The sequence below is a fragment of the Lagopus muta genome, chromosome 11 (genome assembly GCF_023343835.1).
Source record: "Lagopus muta isolate bLagMut1 chromosome 11, bLagMut1 primary, whole genome shotgun sequence".
In the NCBI taxonomy this organism is placed as follows: Eukaryota; Metazoa; Chordata; class Aves; order Galliformes; family Phasianidae; genus Lagopus; species Lagopus muta.
The window spans coordinates 13,008,482-13,033,965 of NC_064443.1; the positions used below are offsets into that span (position 1 = coordinate 13,008,482).

The following is a 25,484-nucleotide window of genomic DNA, read 5'->3' on the forward strand; positions in this document are numbered from 1 at the left end:
AGGTGGATTTAAGTTCTCCTATTCTTTATGGGCCTTTTCAGTGATGAGTCCTGGGGCCCAAGCAATTTGTCTGTCGTGTTTTTCTGTAGTAATACAAGCTCGCAGGAGGAGGATGGGGTGAGGGTTATGTGGCTCCAGTGTTTTATAATACAAATAGTAATGTCTGAAGGATAAGTTTTACAGCAGAACTTTTGTGACATGCAGCAGTTAAAGATGCTGTATTACCATCTATCCACTGTTACACAGCAGAAACTTTTACAGTAAGTAAGTAAGTATGTTGCCTGGAAATGTTGTGTCTTAGGTGGATTTGGCTTAAGTTGTATGCTGAACAATTCTCGTGCAGTTTTTGAATGATGTATTTGAAACCTGTTTTGCAACTGCTGACTTCTGTGAGTATACTTTCATTTCCAGTGGTACCTCAGAATAATTTGCAGTGGCACTTATGGTGGGTGGATGTCAGCTGTCAATGAATTAGAGCACACCAGAGCCTGGAGTTAGAATTGAAACTGTTGAAAACTCAAATATGTTGTCTACTGGTGTTTTAAAACTGTAACATCTGCAAGTGTGGAGCAGAAGTGGAGAAGCCAAATGTGCAAAAGTTTGGGGCTTTTTCACACCATGAACATTTTTTCTTCTTTTTTTCTCCTTTAACAGAAAGTGTTTTCAGACTGCCCATTTCTATGTGGAAGACAGCAGCTCACCCCGTGTGGTCCCCAATGAAAGTATTCCCATCATACCTATTCCAGGTAAGGAGGACTTAATCCCTATATTTTTGCTATTTTAAGTCTTGTTTGATTACACAAAAAAAGAGAAGGTTGTGCTTGTGATGAATTGTGTGTTAAAAAAAATAGTGGTATTGATGCTGCTGCATTCAATAGAAGGTGCTTTGTAATGGGGCTGTGAGTACCAATGTTGTACTTTTCCATAGGCATCTCTCCCATGTTGTTTTAATAGAAATTTCAGAATAACCTTTGTGAAATGTCAAAAGCACAAGTAACACTTCTTAAAAACACCAAGACATGGCATTCAAAGTGAAACCAACCTCTCCTTTGGGATGGGCTGGGGACAAAGAATGCACAGCTCCACTGCTCGCTTCAGGTCTGGGCGTTTGCCCCCCACTTCTGATGTGGGCAGAGGTGGTGTTTGCTGAGTCTCAGAGAGGAAAGCAAGACACAAGGATAAGCTCACAATCTTGAGTGAAGTTCAAAACCATCTGTTAATTTGGTATTAATCAAGTTATCAAAGGTCAAATTCTCCCCTCGGCTATGTCGAGAGCAAAGCTGGTTGCAGGGTTTAGCACTGTATTCTATTAATGAGGCATTTCCACTGGGAATTATCAAGGATCCAGCTTCCTTTAAGCAGTGATGACAGAGAACAGCTCAGTGTTATAATGGCCTTTGCAGCCACTGACTTGTTTGATGTTGCATAGTTTCATGCACGGGATTAATGTACCCAAAATGTTGGATTGACCTCAGCCCATCAGATGTTTGTACTTGTCATTTCAAGGTGTATTCTGAATTTCTTGTCATATTCTGTAATTTACATTGTTGGTGTGAGCACCGTGGAAGGAAGTGCCTTCTGGAAGTGCCTCCCTGTTTATTAGCTGCTACCTGTACTGCTGGCCTATAATAAGGCTCAAAGTTAGTAAACATAAATTCTGGCTATGTTGCCTTTTTCCAAAGGTGGGAGACACTTCCTGAAAATATCTTGAGGGTCTCCTAAGCATTTCTTATGTTTGGAGATCCAGAAGAAACCTTTTTCCCCCAGTACTCTCACTGCTAAATGATATTCTTCTCTGACATCAGCTGCTGCTCCTGCATAGGCCGCCCACTGAAACTTCTTCAAAAAAATTAAATAACAAAATTCTTCTTTGAACTAATTGCAACTGATGAATTGATAAGCCCTTGGAATTTTTTGGTGGAAGCTGCCAAAGCATGTGAGAAAGTGTTATTTTGCTACATGGATTGCAACATTAAAATATAAGTGGCATTTCCCCAAAAGCATGTTTTTTTGAAGTGATCTTGTTAGCTTGTGAAACCTTAGACAATACAACCTTAAAAAAGATATTGGAATAGATCCTTGTGGAACCATGCATCTACCACCTACAGTTCAGTGGACCAACTTCTACTCTCAGTTACGTGCAAGCAGAAACGCTGGTGGCGATTCAGAGCAGTGTGCCTGAAGACATCTACAAACTGGCCAGGGCCGATCCCAGCATGCAGGGAGATGCAGCTGGAGACTGCTGGGCAGGTTGGGGTTGGCTCATCCTGGGCCCATACGTGATCCTGGGCACAGTGATGTCCTGAAGCAGCTTTAGGGGTATTGGAGGTGATGCTGGTGTCTCCGCCCTGCTCTGCTCTGCTCTGCTCTGCTCTGCTCTGCCCTGTGGACATTACTGGCATACTCAGAAGTAGTTTCCATTCTTTTTTTCTTTGCTACATTCTATTCTTACTTACACATACCCTCTATTTCCTTAGATCTATGAACTTTAAAGCCAATCTGCTGGCTGCCTCCAGGAGGTACACAGCACAACTTTTCAGATCCAAAATCTAAAAAGTCTTTTTGTAAAGGAATGGTTTTATTCATTATCTACTTCCCTTCCCATGGCATACACGCTTGATTATTGCGCATGCAACCACATCACCCATAGGCATGTGGTTAGCTGTGTGAATTTGCTCTGAGACCCAAATCATTATCATTATTCATAATTATCTACACTACTTCATCTAGAGAAACGTGGGACAAAGGAGACATCATCAACTGAGTCAACCACTGGATATTGCAGCTGAGGAGTAAATGTAAACTCACACAAGTGTTATGCCTGTCTGACGTACCTATAATCAATGGCAGAATTCTGAACCATCCCTACAACTCAGCTAAACAAAATTATTTCTCTATGTCCCTTTTCTTTGCCCAACATACCCAGTTCATTTTGGCAACCTGTACATTATTTTGTATGGATATCTTCAGCACTTGGACTGGGCAAGATCTCCCTCAGCAGACCAGCTCCTGTTCCCATTTGTGTACTTTTTCATAGTTGGGCTGCAGCTGCACTTGGTCCATTTTGGTGGAGTTGAATAGGAATAGCAGCAGCACCATAGCTGCAAATCTGTATGTTTTACATGCTGCAAAACAAAAGACATTCCCATCAGTCCTCCTTTGTTCTCACTGCAAAACCTTCTCCATGATAGCAGTGCAGAAGTGCCCCTCTGTGTATCGTAGATAGTATCAAACGTTGGAATAAGCACCAAATCCTCTTACAACCTCCCCCTGTCGTTTGTTCAGAGCATTTCTGCTCTGGTCCATGAGTTGTTCTGGAACGTGCTGTGGCTTTCCAGGTTCGTCTCTCAGCCTATGGGCACAACAAGCATTGAGGCTCTGCTGTCAGCAGGACTTGTCCTGAGATCCGTACAGAGATAGGTGAGGACTGACACCAAGGCAAAGCTCAAAATTCTACGTTAAAAAAAAACAGTCCAGAGAAACACAGCTTGTAAAGAACAGAGCGGCTGGCCCATGCAGCTGGTTCAGTTAGCATATTGTTCCAGATGTCTTTCACCATTTTTAATATAAGTAAAATGTCTCAGATGTGATGCCAGTCCTTTCAGCAGTGTCTAGACTGCGAGACTCAGAAGCACTTCCCAGTGCTTGGATCACATTGCATACTGCATTGCAGTAAATTAGGGTTGTTGTTTTGTTTTGTTTTGTTTTTTACTAGTATTTGAGCTTCTGATTTAGTATATTTAAAATAACTAGTGGTAGAATCTGTGGGAGAAACACAGTCATACTTCTTAAGAGATATCTCACTTGACAAGGAAACTGCAGGTTCCCATCTGAGCCTTGGTGTCTCACTGTTCTTTGCTAAGATGTGGCTGTCTCAAGGTGCATCCCAAGGCAGAGGAGCAGAGCTAGGGACTGTGACTGTGTAAGTCACCATGCTAGGGACTGCTGAGGTACAGAGGGACGTGCTAACTGCAGCTGAGGACTTGTTTCTCAAGGGCATGAAGTTTTTCTCTGAGCACAGAGGTAGTGTTCTTCAGCTGTTTAAGACTTCGCCCGCTTTCTGCTCCCTGCAGATTTATGTTCCAGCACCATATTGTGAATTGTGCCTCTCTTCAGCTTCAATTAAATTCATGAATGCAGTATTGCAAACAGCCGTCCTCTGGAGCCAAGAAAATATCAACGTATTTTAAGGAACGTTCACCTTCCTTTTTTCTGTGTCACCAGCTCTGCTCCTGTACTGGACAGAAGAGCTCCTGGTAGCAATCTAATAGTGGTACTTGTAATGGAGGCTTCGTGTGTTTACTGAATCACCCAAACACATTTTTATGGTGGCCACGTGGAACGTGAACAGATCCTTTTCAGAGGGCTGTCATGCTGGACTGCAGAGAGCTCCAGAGTTGCACATCCGTGTGCTTGAACCTTAAATGCAATAAGTATATGTAATTAATGGCACAGCTGGGACCAGAGAATGGATATGTGTGAGATTGGAGTTGTGCTCCTTAGCAGGCAGTATCAAATAAGATCATGTTTAATGTCTGCGCTAATGGAAAATTCTCATTGTTTCATTCTCTTGGATTGAAATTGGTTTTTTGCTTAAAGGAAAAAAAGTATATTGCTATTGCATTTATAATTAATGATAGCCTGATCTAAGATTTGTACAAGCAGATTTAAACTGAGCTCTTATTTTGACACATATAAAATTTTATCGTTAACATCTTTATATTCCTGACTGACACATAGCTAATAGCATTGTAGCAGATAAGATCTTGAAGCAAGAGAGATGAATGTAGCTACAGTATTACACAGGTGATTTTTCATATTCTGCTTTTTCACGTCTCTCCTTTATCAGAAATTTGCCCTTGTATTCATTTGACTTGATTATAACCAAGTCAGTAATTATCTTGCAGAAAAGGATTCTGTGTTCTTTCAGAGTTCCTTCCTCTTCTGGACACTCAGGTGTACTTACAGCTTTGTGTGTCTTTTCACAGTGAAAGACATTTTTATTAAAAACAATGCTTGATTAAACAAATAACTACAAAAGTGTCTTCGTTAATGAGGAAGAGTATCCCCACTAATCAACTCTCAGTAATTTATTATTTATCTTCATTTATCTAAATGACATTTATTTAGATTATAAATTTAAATTTATGATTTCTCTAAATTAATGAGGTCACTGGCTTCAAGATGATGCCAGCTATAGAGCACTTTCAGCAGGTGCTCTGAGCTCCTACTGCACTGCTTATTCCATCCAAACCTACTGTATTGCTTTTTTAGTATGTATGCAGGTACGAACTCCACAGAAAGCAAAGACCTTCTCAATAGTAAGAGTTTTTAAATGACTTTGTTGTATCATAAATCGACTGATGCTCATGTTATACAAATGAAACTGTTCTTATATTCCTGGCTTTTTTTGTTATGCAGCAAGCAATGTGATCAGTAAGAAAAATTAATTATTCCAAATGAAATACAGTGGCTTCAGTTGCATCCTTATTTTAAATAGTAAAGCAAGAAAAGCCAATGTGCTGCAGAATTAAAGGCTGTGACTGTATAAATATGTGTAATTCAAATGCATTAAGTCTAAAATCCTTTGAAGAAAGTGGGGCACCTCCCATTTTTATGCGTGGGATTACTTGTAGAGTCAAGTACTGGCGTGAGTTAGGGCACGAGCTGGCAGTGGAGTTGCCTGCTTAAACATTTCAATTTCAATTTCAATCAGTGCCAAAATCTGAGCTGTATGTGAAGTTTTTGGTGCCTGTAAATGTGCGCATTTCAGAGTCCGCTTACAGTCTGTAGATACAGAGGTCTTTTTCTAAGCCTCTCTCTAGAGGTGGACACCTGACCTCAATGAATTTGATGGGACATTTTCAATAACCTCGGCTTCAACTGGGGCCAAATTTCACCCAAGGGTGTGCTATTAATCTTTGCATTATTCTTTGTGATCAGCTGCTTTTCTAGAGACACACCAGATACAGACATATTGGGGCTTTATATCCCTATGCGTGGTGTGCAGTCTGATATAGCTTGATACAGCTGCATGGATCCTATTTAAGTTTGGGCTCTGAATGCCCCATTACTGGCTGTGGACATGAATCTGCTGGAATTGCACTCCACATAGTTACTTCTCCTGCAGTACTGCACGTAAAGGCAGGATTTTGCTATAGCTCTGCAAGCCTTCCCTCTATCTAGTACGTATGGAATGGCTGTTGACTGAGTTGGAATAAGTTTTCATGTTAAATTAAGGCATAAGATATAAGGAGTATATTGGATTTAGTAGAGTGCATAAGATAGTAGTTGGAAAAACAATTTATACACACTGTGAAAGACATGGGAGAATCTTCGTACCAAGTCTTCTGCACATCAAATGTAAAGCCTTCAGAGATTGCCAAACTCCAAACTGGGCAAGGTAATATGAAGAAGAGCTTTGCTTCTGACTTTCTGTATTAATTGCTGACTCAAAACTGTCTATTCCACTCCAATACTCCTAAACCAACCAGTGAGCTCTCAGGCTACAAACGAGTCAAAGTGAGTCCTAGATCTTATTATGTGGAAATGCCATCTCTGATACAGTATTCCATTTTTCTTTTGCAATTGGCCTCTAGTGCTTTAACATTACAAAGGCAGCTTATTAAGTGGGAGGTAGAGGAAAATCCTTCCTGGTAGGATTGCTAATTGCCCAAACTTTAAATGTAACCCTGTCCTAACTTTATTGCTTCTGCATACTTAGGGCTTCTTTTGAAGGTGCCTGTCATCCAAAAAAGCGTATGCATTCTGCATTGTCTGCTGCCACTTCTTAGAAAATGAGGTATAAGTGAAGGTTTTCCTCTTCCATCCTTTCTAAACAAACCTTTCTTCTTAGCATTCTCCTTTTTAGCAGGAAATCAGATGCATTGTGCTCCCCTTAAGTTTTGTAGTTGTGATACTCCATTCAGATACTTGGACCTGCAAGTGAAGATGGGAATTCCACTGAAGTTTTCATTGTCTGGGATAGTACTCAAAGATAGCCCCATCTATCAGCTTCAGTAGTATCTGACTGTAAATGATTTTATTATGAATCACATTGCTTTTAATAATGTTTTTTATATATTTGTATTTGTATAATTGTAGTTATCTTAAAGTATTGGAGACTTTTGCCCCTTTTCACCTAGTCTTACTTCTTTCTCTGAGTAACACAAAATCTGAGCATACCAGTATGGTGCCAGATTCAACTCATATTTTGTAATGATGTAAATCCAGAATCCTTTCACTTACACTGATACAACAGATGGTTAAATACAAGCCAGAAAGAGCGATAATTATGTCTGTGGTATTAGAGGTGAAGGTATGTTATTAAAGCATTTCCTTATTCTCTTTGAAGAATGTGTGGATCTTGCAAAATGTAAGCATCATACAGGCCATATCAAATGTCACTCTGGTTTCTGGATGGGAAGAAGTATATGACGCAAAAGGAAGTAAGCACAGAATATCTGTTAAGGCTCCTAATTAGCCTTTATAGGATTCCATTAGTCCCTTCAATCGACTAAAAGAATTATAGTCATTGAAATCTATTCTTTTCAAGTTGGAGGGGGAGGTTAACCTTTGGACTGAAGAAAGTGCAAGGAAAAGCATATTCCATGTGCATTTAGCTACATCTGTTGCTTTTCTTAGAGAAGGTCAGAGCTGTCTTCAGGTAACATCAGTGCAGATACCATTTAAGAGTACTGAGTACATTGGTATGTATTTCACCAGAGGTCCATCAAACTGCCCACAAGTAAGGATGCGCAGCTTGGGTAATTAATGCTCCTGGCTGAGGGCAAGGTGTTGGAGGTCATGAATAGAAAATTCCAGGTCCAAATTAACACTTTCCTTTTCCACTGGTTAGTGTAATAGGCTCTGTCTTACAGCTTCTTTCTTGCAACTAGCAGCAGGGGACACGATGGGCAAGCAGCCAGGAGGCAGCCATGTCCTGACCAGCCGAGAGTTGCCTGGCCTCTCAAGCGATGGCTTCTCCTTCCAGACCTTGCACGGTCAGCATGGCCACATTATCCCAGCAGGATAAAGGCTGGAAATCATGAGTGCTTATTGGGTTTTTAACGTTTGTGGTTCTGATACTAATCTTCCAGAGATCAAACATTACATTTGTTTCAACGTGGTTTTCCTGAGTTTATGGGCAACTTCAGCGGCGTGAGCTCGGTGTCTCCCAGTGACCTCATACATCAACAGTATTTACTATTTATTTGCCTTTTATTTCCCATGTTCTCAAGTGGGGCAAGATATTGCATTGGGTTATGGCTTCTGGGGGGAGTCAAAGTGGTTGTAGAAGAGAAAATGCAGAAGAGGAAAATGGGAGAAGAAAAATAAAGGGTAGTGAACAACAGAGAAGTGAATTAACAGTGACTATAAAGGTGGAGAGATGCTACCACCATGCAGTGATGACGATAAAAGAAAACTAACCCTATTTTGCCATGGATCTCTGGTTCAGACCCATCCTTGAAATTGGTGGGAATTCAATGGACTGGAGAGTGCGTTATCTCTAATGTATTTTTTGGCTCACAGATCACAATTAAAATTAAATTCTACCTTCTGCAAAATTAAATTGGACACTCGAGTTTGCTACAGTGAATCCTTGATCTTGGTTGGTCTCAGCTGGGCTAGACTACTCAAGAAAAAATAATAAATATGGATCTTTTCCTGTGACAGTGTGTGAAATTGCTATCATCACACAAGCTATTTTCAGGGAAATTTAGGATGTTACTTTTCAGGAGAGGAAAGATTGTTTTACAGGCTCTTGCTATTGACTGCTGTTCGTATAGCTCATTCCATTCAAGTGTCTTGGCATCAAAAATATTAATACAAATGTTGCTATGAGGTGGTACTCAGTATTGCACAAAATAAATGTTAGCACTTAAATATTGTTAAGTGCAGCATTTCTGCATTCTGCAGCTTTTCACTAAGAGGAACATACACTTGTCAAATGCTTTGAGTTCTTTATTATTCAGCAAATGAGCATGTGGTTAATTAAAGTAGCATTACTACACCGGGAGGTGATCAGATTGCAAACATATCTTGAACAATTGGCTCGTGTAAATAAAATAGAAGAGAGCTGATTGAAATCTGAAAATGTCAATAGATGCAAAAAGCCACCCTAGAGCGCTACCTGATAAAATAAGAGTAGAGAAGTAATGACATGGTCAATATTAACTGCCATCAGCTGGAGAGCAATCAGGTTGTCAGGGCTGGATCTATAAAATTCTTGCCAAAGTAGAACCTCATTTACACATACAGATCTTCATACCCTTTGCTAAGAAAAGCATATGTGACAGCTTAGGGGTTTTAGCTGCCAAAGATCTTTCACTCTGAATACAGTAAATGTCACATCTATTTATTTATCGTTAAATTTTGCTAAGTATCTGTAGAAATATTTGGATTTTTTCTATCATAATGTAGATGTTCAAAAGGAAAGGAATCCAGATTATAATGCAGCTGTAGTACCAAACCATATGGCTGCGAAATGGGAGCAAAAATACATCACTGAATTACTGGGAGTAAACATAAACTAGATGTGATCTTCAGAAGAATATTAAATGGGATACATAAATACCAGCGTGTTGCCATAAAATCATGCAGTCAGACAATAGTAGCCATCAGGCAATAGATTATTTCACATGCTGAAAGTAATCACAGTTGTATAGCAATTTACATTTCCAAAATGCCAGACTGAAAATATTAACTAATGAATCTTGGCAAGTGCAGTGTTTGTACCAACTGCAGCGGTGGTTATAACAACGGCTATGCCTTTTTTGAGAGAAAGAGTGAGAAATGAGGCAACCGTCCTGCGCTCCAGTTTTGTTAGGATCTGCCATAGGTGCTAGAAATGGTCTCTGTCTTTAGTTCAGGTCAAGCATTTAGCTTCTTTCTTTTGAGAAAATGTCTGCGGGTCACTTATCAGTGAATACAGGGTAGCGTTTGCACCGTGGTGAGCAAGAACAAGTGGTCCAGAGGAAGACATATTCAGTGTTATGAACAGTGCCTGCCATGAGAGAAAGCTCAAATTAGTGTGGGTGTCATGTTCCCTATTCTTTTGCTCAGAGCCAATTTCATGCTAAATTCTCTCTCTTTTGATTCATTTTTGTGTAAAAAGGAGAAAGTTAGTAATTCCTCCATTCCAGGAGAAAAGTCTTCGTTTCTGCTCAGTCTGATAAAAACTTACTGGGTGCAATTATGATCTGTGCTTTCCTATTTTGGGTCTACACTGTTCTTTTTATACAGCGTGGAAGGAGAGAAGATCTCATCATTCCCTTCACAGCTACCTTCAAACTGCATACAAGAACTAAACAATGCTTGAATTTCAATTGGTCTTTTTAAATAAGATTCACAGGGAATAGACTCAATATTCATATTTGCAGTGCTTAGAATTAGAAATATAATATGAATGTACACCAAAATTGTCCAGATTTATCAGGCTTTCTTATTACTGCATATTGAACTAGCTCTACCGCTGGGAACTCAGATCTACCTGTGTTAGCACTCGGTACTTTATTTCCCAAGTCTGCAGCTGAGAGTGGGTCTTGAAATTTTACATATGAGACAAATGGCAACCCTGAGTGTCTCTTTCTTTCTACAGATGATATGGAAGCAATTCCAGTCAAGCAGTTCGTTAAACACATCAGCGAGCTGTATTCTAATAACCAGCATGGGTTCTCAGAAGACTTTGAGGTATGATTTAATGATCCTCTAGTAAAATGTTGTTTTCCTAAAGTTAATTGCGTATTAATAGTAAGGGGCTGTGTGACATCTGTGTGATGCTGTCGTGTCAGGTAAATGCATCAAATGCATCAGGAGGAAGAGAGAAAGACCAATTTGCCACCAGGTATGAACAGTCTGGGACTGGATGTTTACAGAAGGCTTCTCCACACCGCAGAGCAAGAGTCTGAAGCGGGCTTCTATTACAGTTGGTGCCTTTAAGGGGAACCTTACTTGGTTTTTATTATATGCCTGCAACATGAAGATGCAAGCAGTTGTTTTCAACTCCATATTTCTTTTATAATCTGCAGCTGATTTTAGTCCTGTTGGCCCAGAATTTGTTTTTTCAAGTCGTGCTAATAAGATACTTAGCCTTTGCCCAAAAGGAGCAGAACAGTGCTCGGTGTGAGAGAGAATAATAGTTTTCAGTGAAAAAACCCAAACAATGGCTGTTCCTTCCGTTTGCACTGTGCCGGTTCCTGGAGTCCTTCCTCCATTGCTGTTGGAGCAATTGGTTATTTTGTTCCAGTAAAAGATTAAGGCTTGTTCGTGAGTGTTCACTTAATGTTAAGTATTTTAAAATTTGCATCTTACTAGCTGTTTAGGACAGATTATCACCTATAAATATGCTGTAAATTGGAAGTAATTCCAAAGAAATGAAAGCAGTTTGCACTGACTGGGTTACCAAACCCATACTGCCAAAATATGGTAAACATCACATAGCGTGAGGATGGACTGCAGTCGGATGCTAAGAATTCAGTATTCTCTGCCTAGTTTTTAGACATGTCTTGCATTCAGTTCTAATCACAATCACAGCTAAACTTTGAGAAGTGTAGAGAAACAGGAGGAGCCCCAGGAAATTGCATTGGAGCTGTGGATACTGGCTTCCCCATCAGCAAAAAGAGGTGTGTTTGTGCAAAGCATGTGAATTACACAGGCAGCTCTGCTTACAAACAAGGCAATGAAACAAAATAGGTGGCCTAATATCTACAGCTTCTTTACTTACTGCAGTAAAGACAAGACTGTATGTGGGAATTGTTTTTAATGGGATCATTTAAAACATTTATCGTTGCTGTTTGTTTACTGTCTATAAAGAGTGGCTGCTTTGTATGATGCCCAAAAACCATTGTGCAAGTTAGAAACATTTTGTATTCATGAGGAAGGCAAATGTGTAAGGTGTTAAAGTGATTTAGTTCAATTGACTGCTGGCTGGATGGCTGAGCAGGAATATTGAGGCATTTAACAATGTTGATGGTATTCAGGACAAACATTTATTCTCCAGAGAGTAGAATTTGATCAGGATGATCAAATGCAACTCACTCTTCTCAATTATTTATGAATTGCGACCCCAGTGCTATTCATCACAGCTGGGTTTTACACCATTTAATTATTCAAAATAATCACCAACACATTTGTAAACTTGGTCTGGCTTTAAGCTGGCTTTGCTTCAGCTGTCACAAAATCACTGCTATTAACAAATGTTGGACACCTTACGTCCATGTTTTAGGGAAGGAAAACACTGCTCTAATAGCCCTATTTCTCCCTTTCTCCCAGAGCCCCCTGCTGCGGTTGCCACACCATAGCTGCCAGTCAGGAGACATGGCTTGAGCCAATTAGTCCTGTTCCTGGGAGCGCAGGGTCCCCTCAGCAGGAACTTAAACTCTCCAGCTGCACTGCACACGAATTCCGTTCTCCCCACTGGCTCAAAATTTAGATAATCTCCTTTGAAGTCAGCATAGCTGCATCAGTTGTGTTTTCTGTGTCGCTGTGGTCTCTGCCTCCTAAAGACTAAACAAAATCTTCTACAGTGAAGAGAGGGAGTAGGAACAAGAAGGTCGCTGGTTGGGATCAACCTCCCAGCTCCCTTTCATTGCTTATGTTCTGCCCTGCGGACACCTCAGGGGCCTCATTTTCTGCCTTACAGTTCACAGAGATGGGATGGAAGAGTGAAGCCAGAATTGTTCACAGACCCTGTGGGTGAAACGATGCCTGCTTTTTGGTGTGAATCTCTGCCTGTGTTTTTGGCAGCTTTGTGTTGTGTGCAGTTCATTTTTAAATGAGGAAGGTGCCTGTGAAAGTAAATTTTATGAATGCTACCTCCGTCCTCTTAAAACGAGTGTAATTACAGCAAGATCTTTCCTGAATGTGCTTAGGAAGCGTTTCATGTGCAGAGGAAAAAAGGACTGGGAACTCACAAATCCTGTGATGGAAAGTACATCCAAACTGATTCCTTATTCCCTGTGGGTAACTGCAGTGCAGGTACCCAGCTTTCTTGTCTGGTGATAGCTGGGCTTTCCTCTATGTACAGAACTGCTGAGATTTCCTTTGAGTCCCATGAATTTTCAGTTTTTGATATAAGTTAGACATCACCCAATTTGATATTGAGCAACGTTAACTTTTTGAACTCAAGTCCACACTCCTGCATTATCAGTGCTGGTTTCTGATGTAACTCTTTGTATTTCAGCTTGGGATTTGTTTGACTTAAAGCTGAGAAAAGCTCAAGGAATTTTTTTGGCCTGTTCCCAGGCAGCACCAGCCCTTTTTGCCGTGGCATATGGGGTGAGATGCCATGTTTTCACTGGGCAGCACTGGGGCAGGGTTTGGTGCCTCTTTCCCTGTGTGCACTGGAACAAGACTGAGGAGAGACTGAGAGGTGTAGCCAGGAATTTTCTTGGCATTGCTATGTTTAATAGACGTTTACAGACTTTTCTTCCATAAATTTCTGGCTGCTTCTCAAACCCTGGTAGACTCTTAGTACCTAAAAGCACTGATGCCCAGCTTCCCACAGCAGTGAATTCTACAATTTGTTTCTCTAGAAAGGATTTCCTTTTGTTTTAACTCATGCCTGATAACACCTCTGTGTCTCCTGGTTTTTGCATTACAAAGTACATCCTTTTTCATTTAAACGCTTCGTATGATTCTCTGTGCTTCTGTGTATGATATTATCCCTTCCTTCATCAACATTTTTGAAATCTGAAGTATTTGATCTGTTGTTTGAGGAAGCCATTGTACACTTAGGGTGACACCTTTTTTCTTCCTCTGCCTTATCCTTTCTGAGGTGGGGAGACCAAAACTGTGCACAGCGTGCAATGAGTGGATTTACTGCAGAGTTCTGCAGGAGCACAGTGATGTTTTCTCTTTGGTTTTCTATTACTTTCATCCTTCCTAACATACTATTTGTTTTTTAACAACTATTGAGCACTCAGCTGACACCTCTAGAAAACTATCAGCTGTGACCCCAAGGTCTCGTCACTGAATGGCAATAGCAAATTGAGAAGCTGTCAGTGTGTATATATAGTTAGGGTTGTTTTTCTCAAGTACATCACTTTGCATTTATCAACATTGAATTTCATTTGCCATTTTATCATTCAGCCACTTCGTACTGGGAGATCATTCTGCTTCCCTTGGCAAACAGCTTTTTTTTTTTTTTTTTTTTTTTTTAAATTATCCTGAATAATTTTGTATTATAAACACACTTTGTCTCCTTTGCAGTCCATTTATGAATAGATTAGGTCCCCACGATGTCCCACTGGAGAAATGTGAGCACTGACAATTCCCATGTGGTAAATACCTGTTCATATGCAAAAGGAATTTTCCTTTTGCTCCTCAACAGATCAGTTTTTTGAGTAATGTTTGCTGAGAGGCCTTTTCAAAAACATTTCAGAAATCCATATATGTGACTCTCTTCTAGACTGTCCTTGCCTATGGGCTTCCTCAGGGACCTCTCCACAGTGTGTTAGAGGCACTCACTAACTCTGCTATTTATTATGGTGTCTAGCAGTTTTCCCCATAGACCAGTCAGACTTAGTGGGCTGTAGTGCCTGAAATCCCTTCTGATTCTCTTTTGCAAAACTGGTGTCACATTCGCCATCTTCTGTCCCCCTGATACTCAAGTCTGATTACGTAGGGCATGTGCCCTCCAAATTCTTGTATCAGAAAGAGTGTGAAGTGCCACCTCCCACAGTAAAGCTTTTCACTCCCTCCTCCTGGCCTGTTTCTGGAAGAGCACAGTAATTTCTTCTCATAGTCATGTCCTTTCGCTCTGAGATTGGAGCATTAAGCCAAGAAATCACCGTCCATCCCCAAAGCTAACTGTGAATTTGTGTGTTATAATGTCCTATTTGGATTTCTGAGATCCGATGATTTTATTTACCTCCCCCCAAATTCTGAGTGGGTCGGTCAGCACTGCTGCAGGAGCGATTAGAGCAGGTGAGTGCCGTCTCTGCAGACCTCTCTCCTGCCTGTGGCTGTCCGAGTACAGTGAATCATTGCCAATTTGGAGTCTGAACAGGCTCGCTGAACTCGGAGGCAGGCTGTCTAGCTCCCTCATCACATAAATTGAAAATATCTTTATTCTCCAGTGGCACCTTTCTTCTAAACGTCTTAAAGAGTAAGAAAATAACGAATCCATATCTTCAGTGATGGGGCTTTGCTGGCGTTATTCTCATGGTTGTTGCGACTCGGGGCAGGGGTCCCAAGCTCTCTTTAACCAGCGACCTCGGAATGTTATTCTCTTGTGAAGGGCTGCATTGAAGACTGAGATAATGCTGTGCTTTGCACATTTCTTGAGACACTAAAAATACTGTGTAGTTATACTGGCGTCCTTTACAGATTAGACACAGCGTACACCAGACCCATACTTATTACAGTATCTACACCAAGGAATTTGGCAGTAGAAAGATGCCATTTCAAAAGCGTGCTGCTAGCAAACATTGCTGCATTGGGAAATGTTTTAGAAACCTGACCTAAAACTGCCATAATTAAGGGTATTCTCAGGCTGTGCATTGCTGCAGTGAAAGCAAAGGGAAGCAGCACTGTGCAGCTGGAGGATGAAGGATCCCTGCAGAGGAGGACCTTCCTGGAGTCTAGCTCAGATCCAGACCAACAAGCTGGCATGAATTAAGAGATAAAGTTGAAGAGAAACAGCAAAAGAAATTCAGATACCATACAATCATTTAGGTTGAAAAAGACCTTTAAGATCATCAAGTCCAACCATCAACCTGACCTACCATTCACATCACCAAACCAAGTCCCTTAGTTCCACATCCACACACTTCTTAAATACCTCCTGGCTGGCTGTCACTAATGATATTCTCAAAAGTCTGTGCCTAGAAGCCCCACTCAGAGGAACCATAGCTGCACATGAGGAGTGCGAGGTTTTGGCCATATTCCCACCTCCATACACACCGAAGGGCAGGATGCAGTGAGCAGATGCTCCACCATCCGCTGCTCTCACATCTGCAGGCAGCACTGGGTATACAGCCCAGCAGCATGCACGCCTCATCAGTGGTCCCAACTTGCTCACACTTGCATCAATTTTTAACTCTTTATTCATGATTCCTCCGCTCTTATTCCTGTGTTCAGTCCTTTTGGTTTATTTATTTTCCCCTTCTGTCTAGGCTGTCCCCAGCTCACCTCTCTCGTAAGTGCCATCAGAGAGTTTCTACTAGTGCTAAATTATTGCAAAAATCTACACTGCTCCTGTGGGAGATCTTCAGATGCTATTTGCTGTCTCTATTGGTGTGCCATGCTCATGTTTGCTGTGATAAAAGAAACAGCAAGAGCACTACCACAGAACTCTCTAATTTGGGATTAAAATAATAGATCAAAAATGATCTTAAAGGCGGATGAACGAACTGCTTTGGTACTGAAAAATACCACAATTATATCAAAACGGAGCAGTGGATCTTCTCTAATTTAGCCCTTCAGATTAGGATCCTTCCTTTGTTCACGACTCCTGCTCATTGCTATTCATAGGCTTTTACAGTTCAGCTCCTCCTAGGACATCTCCTTAATGAACTAATGGGAAACAACAGCAGCACTGCATAAGGCCAAATCAAGAGACCGAGTTCCTGCTCAGTCACTGTAGCAAAAATTCCTGCTCAGAGCCTTGTATTGCCAGCAAGATGCTGGAGCTGTTTGATTTTACACTTAAATGGAAATTCTTTGAAGTTTAGGAGAAACTAATCTTTAACTTGTTTCAGAAAGGCAATGAAAATGGGTCGTTAAACCTGGGTGTATCAAATTCCAATTAGCATTAGCATGGACAATATAATTAAAAGCTAAATTAGCCATAATAGCGTAGACTAGAACACTTTTTACAGTAACTAACAGTCAACTGAAACGATGCACTTGGTTTCTTGGGTTGTCAATGATAAGTTGAAAGGACAGAATGAGATCCTTTATCCATTTATCTTTGGACAGTAATGTGTTCTGCAGAGTTAAACACGAGGAGCAGCAGCACACCTTTACAATCACTAGAAGAGACCAAGCAGGATTGAGGAAACTGAAGAAAAGAGCCCAGAGCTGAAAGTTCCTTTGATATGAGATGGTGAATAACGCACGTAGTGACAGGGGCAGTGTTCTGCTCTGAGATGCTAAAAGCAGTTAAGTGCTAATTGCAGAGTTTGTTAAGGCTGCAGTGAGCAGCCTGGGATCAGACCTGACCTGGCCGTTTGCCTGCAAACTTAGGCTGTAGCAGTGATACGAGGTGGGGATGCCTCACATGCAGATGAATGACTTGCCAGCCAGCAGGAAGCTGGAGGACGTCGTCTGTCCTCTGGCCACTTGTCGGCCAGCTGCAGTGCCCCAATGCCTTCTTTGCGTTGTGGACTGGAGCAGGCAGGCTGAACTTGAAATGGCCTTTTATTGTTCTACACTGATGTTACAAAAGACAAGGGAAAAGAAAAAAGGAGGCGCATTGGCAAGGGGAGGCTTTTCTTGAACGGCCTCCTTTTGCTGCTCTTCTGCCGGGTGCAGGGTAGAAATCCACCATTGTAGCAGTTTGCCAGAGTATTAAAATTCATTTAAAACGTTCAGTGTTAAGAAAAGGCATTTTCAGAGGATCGGCTCTCACAGCATAAGACCGTCTTTTCCACTGCTGTGTTTTTCACCATCTTCCCTTAATCTTCCTCTTCTATTAACTTTGTATTGGCCAGCTGGGAACACGTACAGCTGAGAAAACAGTCGGCATCAACATAAAAAGGTTAATTAAAGTGATTAACCTTACCAACAATTCCCTTATGGAAGAATCCTATAGAATTTAATAGAAAGGGATGCATTTACTATGTAGTATTTAAACTGTCAGAGAAAATTCCTTAGCAGGGATGTAATTCCCTATTAAATTCTCTGACTTTTGAGAGTATTCTCCACAGAACCTTACTGGATTCATCTGCACTGCATGTGGCATAAATATTTCAACGCTAATAATGTCTGAAGAGAGTTTTGTAGTGATATGTGTTTGAAGTCAGGCTTTTCAGAAATGGAGGAGCATTTTTTAGGGGTGACCTCGAGCAGCACAGCAAGGATGTTACATGATTTCAACCTGTAGAAAAATAAATAAATAGAAGGTAAAAGAAAGTGTCATTAAATGAAAGCAAGAGGGAAGTGATGCTGCTTTGCCATTTGTGACTGAGGCTGCACTGATCCTGCCTGCTGTATAAGCAGAAGTCACCTGTTTACTGGAGCTGACAAACAGCATCAGGGGAAGCACACACTGTAGTGTGGGTTTTCTTCTGTGCTAGAAATGGAACTATGAAAATTCTATTAGGACCAGCTGAGAGTTTTGCCTGATTCTTCTTTGTCTTTGCTCAGCTCATCTCCTTGAATGTGAATGTAGTGTATTTCTCCCTGTGGAGAAAAAAGCAATTGTTATTTGGGAGTGTCGTGTGGCCATAAAAGCTGTAAAATGTTCAAGGTTTTAGTATACTTGGCACTTCCAAAATGTAAATGTTGGGGAAGATATGAAAACTGCAGTGCATCTCCTTTGTGAAACGTCTGCATAATGCTGAACTCTGATACATCTGCTGTTTGTATAGCATTTCTCTTGATAATTTTTCTCTGTCACTTAGCTTGTGATCATTGTAGCAGCTTTGAGCTCCTAATGACTTTCTCTCTTAGGCAGGTTCTATGCTGTTGTTTTTAAAGCCCGTAGTACAAAGTAATTCGGCACTTCCCCATCCATCCTTGGGGAAATGGATTCTATTTGGTGAGATTTCTGGGACTTGGCAGTGATTTGAATAACCAGCTTCTTCCACCATTTTGTTAATTCCAAACATTGATATGTTTTTCAAAAATGTGTTTTAAAACTGCAAATATTTAAGCTAATGATGAAAAGGGGGTTTGCTTTGTCAAGAAGGTTGTAAAAGAAGAAAATCGGACTCAGGAGTGGTATAATATGTGAGTTGGAGGATTGCAGTGATTTGGTTTGCAGGGCAGTCCTGATGGGTGTGACTGTAGGGCAGCCTGGCTGAGGGAAATAGCTGCTCTTCTGAAAGGGCAAAGAACCGATGGTGCACTGCCCCATTTCAGTAGCTCTGCGTTCTGCTCTTCAGTGAGGTGAGGAAGGATCAGGTGAAGAGCTGAAAAGTCAATTGGAATTAGGTATCTGACCTAACTAGGCTGCTGTCTGCATTTCTAGCTTCATGAGCACTTTGCAAGCCCAAACGCGTCCTGCTTTGTAAATGACTGAATAGACGTAGCTCCAGAATATATACGTGGATACAACCTTTTATCTTTTTCACTGTATTGTTGGCTGTTAATCACTGTCCAAGCAGTGGTATTTAAAGCACTAGCTGCTACCTTCAGCAATCTATTTTATTTATACTTTATAAAAGGCATCTCTTCAGAGAACTAGCAAAAGGTCAATGCCAAACTGAAATGTCAGAAATCCTGTTTGGAGAGGTTATAAGCAAATAAGTTGTCCTGCAGTCAAAAGTCTTCTGTTGAAATGGTTTTGATGTTTAATTTCGTAGCCTACACTGGGGCCGTTCCTGCCTTTGAAAGCACTCTGTCTTCTGAAGAGGGGAGAGAGTGGGGCATCAGGAGATGCAGTCCAGAAGATGGATGGACTGCTGGTCAGAGGGGCACAGTAGACTATTGCAGTGCCCGGACTGCATCTGTCACAGGTCTGTGGAGAGAAGGGCATCAGGGAGCAGCGAATGCCTTCTTAGTTTAAGCAGACCATGTCCTACAGGACAATACTGAATGACTGTGTTTAATTCAGCGAGTAAGATATTGGTACTTTAAACATGGTTTCTGTGAGCTGTTGCAGAAGGAGATAAAACTTCATTCTTCGTGCTGACACATTTTCTGTTTGAATAATTTTATGCCTAGGAAGTGCAGCGCTGTACGGCCGACATGAACATCACTGCAGAGCACTCCAACCACCCTGACAACAAGCACAAGAACAGATATATCAACATCCTAGCGTGTAAGTAAGCACAACTGCAAGCATATTTAATCAGCCAGGAAAGGCACTCTCACAATGTGTCTGTGTGGTCTGAAGTTATATTGTTCCACAACAACTAATAAATATGTGGAATTGCAGCTGGGAGGGCATTTTCCTTCTAAAGGCCGTGGACATTCTTGCTTCTCTGAGGCTACAATTTCACTCCAGCTTTTGTTTTAAAGTATTTTGCAGTTTGATGGTCCAAGTGTAGATTTAGAAGTTATCAGTTTACTATGAAACTTTGTGGAGGAATAACTGGGATAAATTGATGATCAGAGCTCTTCTGGTTGCAAACATCTGAAAACTGGCCTAAGGGAAGTGCATGGTGGAGCAGCGAGTTTTACTGATGATCCCTGGGATTCCTTTGTATTCCCAAAGATGCTAAATCTTACAGAGTACATCTGCTGTATTTCAACCTGCTTCAACTGTGCGTATGACTTGGACAAGCGGTGATCTTTGTAGCACAGTGCTGGCTTTGCCTGTATTCCTCTGAGAACTGCAAATCTGGACACAGCTCTAGAGTGCAGATTTGTACAGGGCTGGAGTGTAAATGCAGTAACTTTTCTCTGATGTGGAACAAATGGCAGATGCAGCAGTTACTGTGGTTTAGGAATGAAAACGGAGAGCAACGACATTAAGTTCCTATGTTTATAAATGTTGCAGTAAATCTTGAATGTTTTTCATGGCATAGGGATTAAATGGGTGTATCCCATGCTTAGAACCAGTCGAGGTACAGGCTGAGCACCAGTAGCACTCTCACTGCGTGTCCTTGTGCAAGGAGATCCTGTGCAATTGTCCCAGCTGTGATTTTAGACAGAGGTGTCTGGTCCCTCTAAGCACTGAGAGAAGCACCCTTAGAGAACTGAAGCAGGAACTTCAGTACTACAGATGGCACCAGGAGGAACCTCTTTCTCCATTCATATGTTGGAAGGCAAATAAAGCCAGATGTTTCCTTCTTGAAGTTAGCCTATGTCTCATTTCTGCATGTGTTGGAAGCACCTCCCAGCCTCACACTGCTGCTCAAAAGCAGAAGGGCTGCCATTTTTTTTCTGATTTAAGCAAGAAGCCAGGTGTTGGAGTGCAAGAAGAACAAGAGCTAAAGAGTGCAACAGCGTGATCCAAAGTCTGTCTTCTCGGTGTGTTGAGGGTGGTGAAGGAGTGGGGACATTTGCTCTGCTCCTTGAGCCAGCAGAGCTGAGGGACTGCTGCCATGATCAGATGGCCGAGAACAGTCACATTCCACTTCAATCCAAAGCCAGTTGCTTCAAGGTATTAATAAGAGCTACTCCAATACATGGGAATTAGGATGTTTACTTGCAATTCTGCATCATATTTCCTTAATGCTTCTTGTTCTGTTCTTTGTCCTGCAGATGATCACAGTAGGGTGAAGCTGAGGCCTTTACCAGGAAAAGATTCTAAGCACAGTGACTACATTAATGCTAATTATGTTGATGTAAGTTATTTGAATTATTTTTTCTTCTCTAAATCCTTCCCCAATGAGGAAGCATTGCTACTCGTGAAATGTTCATGTTTTCCAGCTTCACGTAAGAGTTTTGCTACAAATTCCTCGCTATTCTGAATGAAAAAGGCACCTTTCTTTGTTACCTTTAAATTATTAATTTCTCTGCCATGATACTGCTTTCATCTCACTTGGCATTATGGTTTTCTTTGAAGGGTTACAACAAAGCAAAAGCCTACATTGCTACCCAGGGACCTTTAAAGTCTACCTTTGAAGATTTCTGGAGGATGATTTGGGAACAAAATACTGGAATCATTGTCATGATCACAAACCTTGTTGAAAAAGGAAGAGTAAGAGATTTTCTAGTTTGTTAGCAAATACTCCTTACCATCTCTCCAAATCACGTGGGCAGAATTTGTTTTAAATGGTCTGGGATGATACATGCTGATGTCTAAAATGTACCTAAATAACTGAGGGTTACATAGCTAGCCATGATTTTACTTTTTAAAAAAGCTCTAACCACAAATACAAAGAAACAGCTCAAACCTTCAGCCAACCCATCCAACTGTGTCTTTGTTCAGAGAAAATGCGATCAGTACTGGCCGTCAGAGAATAGCGAGGAGTATGGCAACATAATAGTCACGCTGAAGAGCACAAACATTCATGCCTGCTACACTGTGCGCCGCTTCACGGTCAGGAACACAAAGATGAAAAAGGTGGGTGAAGCCTTCACTGTTCTCATCCAGATGCCTTCTAGCTTGTGCGGGATGCAAGCCGCACGGGAGCAAAATTCAGCTGTTGCGTAGGCAACTTGAAGCAGCAGTGGATGGGAAATGAGTAAGCAAAAACAGGATTACAAGGAACCTGGTGATAGGTTTAACCTGTATTTCTTTCTCTCGAGTTTGTTACCACCTTGGTATCAGAGCTGCTGCTGTCTTTTCCTTGCACTATGTCTTTTCCTACGTCTTCTCCTTGCACTGTGTCTCCACCAAACAAAAGCAGAGCTGCAGGAGATTCTTTTTGTCATAGTCCGACACATTTTCATCTGGGCAAGCTAATAGGACCGAATGGAGGAATTGAAGTAAAACTGAAGGATTCTTTGCTTCTCTTTCCTGATCTTTCTCTTCTTTCTGCTTACAATTTGCATGCAGGGTCAGAAAGGAAACCCAAAAGGGCGCCAGAATGAGAGAACGGTTATTCAGTATCACTACACTCAGTGGCCTGACATGGGTGTGCCAGAGTATGCCCTTCCTGTGCTGACCTTCGTTAGGAGATCATCTGCAGCCAGAACCCCGGACATGGGACCAGTGGTTGTGCACTGCAGGTATGAAGAATCACAGAATCATAGAATGGCTTGGGTTGGAAGGGCCTCAGAGATCATTGAATTCCAACCTGATGCTGTGGGCTGGTCGCCAGCCACCAGCTCAGGCTGTACAGGGCCCCTTCCAGCCTGGACTCCACTTCCAGGGATGGGGCATGCATAGCTCTCTGGGCAGCCTGTTCAAGCACCTCATCAACCTCTCAGTGAAAAATTGCCCCATGATATCTGATCTAAATAGATGTGATCAAATGCTTGATGGTCAATATACCTATTTTGCAGTGTGTGCTCTTTTAAATGCCTGTGAAGGCAAGCACTGTACATTATTAAGACAGCAGTGCTGCCCTATGGATGCAGGGAGACGTGAGTTGGCTTAGCCTACATTTGAAGCGTGCTCTAATCAAAAAATCCTAGTTGCATTAGCAGCATGATGCTGAGCTGCTGAGCATTGCACTGATGAGGCTGTGCAATTCCTGGTTCTGAAGCCTGATTTCCTGCCCATTCAGCACACGGGGAGGGCAGGATCACCTCCACTGGCAACCAGAAAGTTCCTAGAAAACTGAAGTATTTTGTTCAGGAATTTTCATGATTGAGGCTAGCAGTGAACTGAAAGTCTAGGAATAGGTGCATTTGTTTAGTTCTGTTCTGCTGTTGTGTTTAGTGTGGCTTGGCTGTATTACATGGGTTTCTCTTACGTTTTTCATAGTGCTGGTGTTGGCAGAACTGGAACCTACATTGTGATTGACAGTATGCTGCAACAGATAAAAGACAAAAGCACAGTTAATGTCCTGGGTTTCCTCAAACATATCAGGACACAGCGCAACTACCTCGTCCAGACAGAGGTAAAGATTGCAGTGGGGCTCAGTGTATGGCCATATTCATTTTTATGTTGCAGTCAAAGAGCAAATAGATTTTTCAGTTACATCCCTGTAAGTATTGAATATATCACCAGATATTTGTTGCACTGAAATGCCTCTCTTTTTCTAGACCAGAAACTTCAGATTTTGCTTATGACTTTTTCAGAGCTGTGTGTGTTAACACTTGCGAGTGGTTGTTTTTTTTTATTTGGCCATATTTGCATGTGTGGGTTATTTTGCATACCCTCCTTCGGTGCTCTACCCCTCAGTTAAAGCCAGCCATTTAGTTTATTCCAAGTGCTTACCTGACATGCTTTGTTTATCTAGGAGCAGTACATTTTTATTCATGATGCCTTGTTGGAAGCCATCCTTGGGAAGGAGACTGAAGTATCTGCAAACCAGCTGCATAGTTATGTTAACAGCATCCTCATACCTGGCATAGGAGGGAAGACACGATTAGAAAAACAATTCAAGGTAAGGCTTATCACTCCCATCCAGAGGGACCTAATTTCTCCACTTTGTGTTGCTTGGCATGCCTTCCCTGTTTGTTGTCATAGATAATGAACCTAACCAGAACACTTGATTAGCACAGCAGAGCATCTTGGGAAGTTCAGGGCGCAACAAGTCAGCCATGCTTCTGGGAATCAGCACTAATGCTCTTGAAGTCAAAGGTGCAAAGAGGAACACGAGCATTGCTTTGAAGCGTGCTGCTGATAGTCTCCTCATTTTGAAGGAGCTGAGTGTTCCTGGGCCTGTGGGTAATTTGGCTGGAGGTCTTACTCAAAACAGTGATTCTTGTGCATATATATATGGAGAAAGAAATGAGATGAGGTTCTTAGTGCAACTCACTATTTCCATGATGTAGATAAATAATTTAAAATGTTTTAACATCAAGAAACACAACATGCCTTTCCATTGCTAATAGCTGTGCCTGCTGCTTTTCCCTACTGTATTATAGCTGCATTCATCGTGGCCAAAGTAAAATTATTTGCTTGGATCTATATGAAACCTACAATTTTCTGATTGCGTTTTTTGAATGCATTTATCATTTTTTTTGTGGGACTGCATTTCATATCATCATACGTGATGTCAGTTCTCACACCTAAACTCAGTTTAATGACCACATAAGGAACTGAAGCTGTTAAATTTTAACAGGTGAAAAGCTATTCAAAAAATGAACAAGGTGGTCTCAGAATGCACTTGTAGAAATGTCAGTACTCTCAATCAAGAAAGACATTCCAGGTGCATAATTACTACATCAAAGAAACAAGCACAGAAGTGTGCACACACACGCAGGAGAGAAAGACACTTTATTAGAAAAGAATTATTCCACTGCTATAAAAAATATCAAGTTATAAGGATGAAGATGTTTTCTTATGACTTATGGCAAAATTTGCAAATTGGAGGTGCCATTTTCCAAAATACTTACTTACTCTGCTGGAGCTGCACAAGTGTTTAGAAACTCTGGAACTTCCAGTGTAACAATGCCAGTACGTAGATGAGTGAAGTGCTGTCGTGATTAGAATGGGTTTGAAACTGGGACTAAGAAAGCAGTGATTATTAAATTTCTCCCTGATTTCTGCTGCTGCTTTAGAGCTGGCAGAAAATAACTCGTGCTCATGCCTTGGTGCAGAAGTTCACCTACAACCGACTGAGAGTAAAATTACCCTGAGTAATGAGTTGCTGGTGCAAGAGATGGAAAAGCCACCTTCACCCTTCTTGCTCTGGGAGAGTCCCCCATACGCTGAGGGAATATTCAAGGACAAATCTGCCTCTCTGACTTTTCATTGTGCCTGGAATGAATTTAGCAGAGCAGATAACACAACTCTTAGCCTCAAATCTCTGCTGCTGGTGTGCTAAGTTCCCAAAAGGCCTGGCAGAAAAAAAAGGTATTCTGGAGGA

General features: G+C 41.4%; 1 protein-coding gene across 3 annotated transcripts in view; it reads left to right on the forward strand.

Annotated features, from left to right (window-relative positions):
- Positions 1-25,484, forward strand: part of PTPRG (protein tyrosine phosphatase receptor type G) — a 377,855-nt gene that overhangs the window by 338,551 nt on the left and 13,820 nt on the right. For all 3 annotated transcript variants that reach the window (XM_048957891.1, XM_048957892.1, XM_048957893.1), the window contains 9 exons: positions 655-746; positions 10,601-10,692; positions 19,834-19,930; positions 21,319-21,401; positions 21,623-21,757; positions 21,989-22,123; positions 22,559-22,731; positions 23,432-23,567; positions 23,910-24,056. In XM_048957891.1, the coding sequence (XP_048813848.1) occupies positions 655-746; positions 10,601-10,692; positions 19,834-19,930; positions 21,319-21,401; positions 21,623-21,757; positions 21,989-22,123; positions 22,559-22,731; positions 23,432-23,567; positions 23,910-24,056 (1,090 nt within the window). The remainder of the gene's footprint in view (positions 1-654; positions 747-10,600; positions 10,693-19,833; positions 19,931-21,318; positions 21,402-21,622; positions 21,758-21,988; positions 22,124-22,558; positions 22,732-23,431; positions 23,568-23,909; positions 24,057-25,484) is intronic.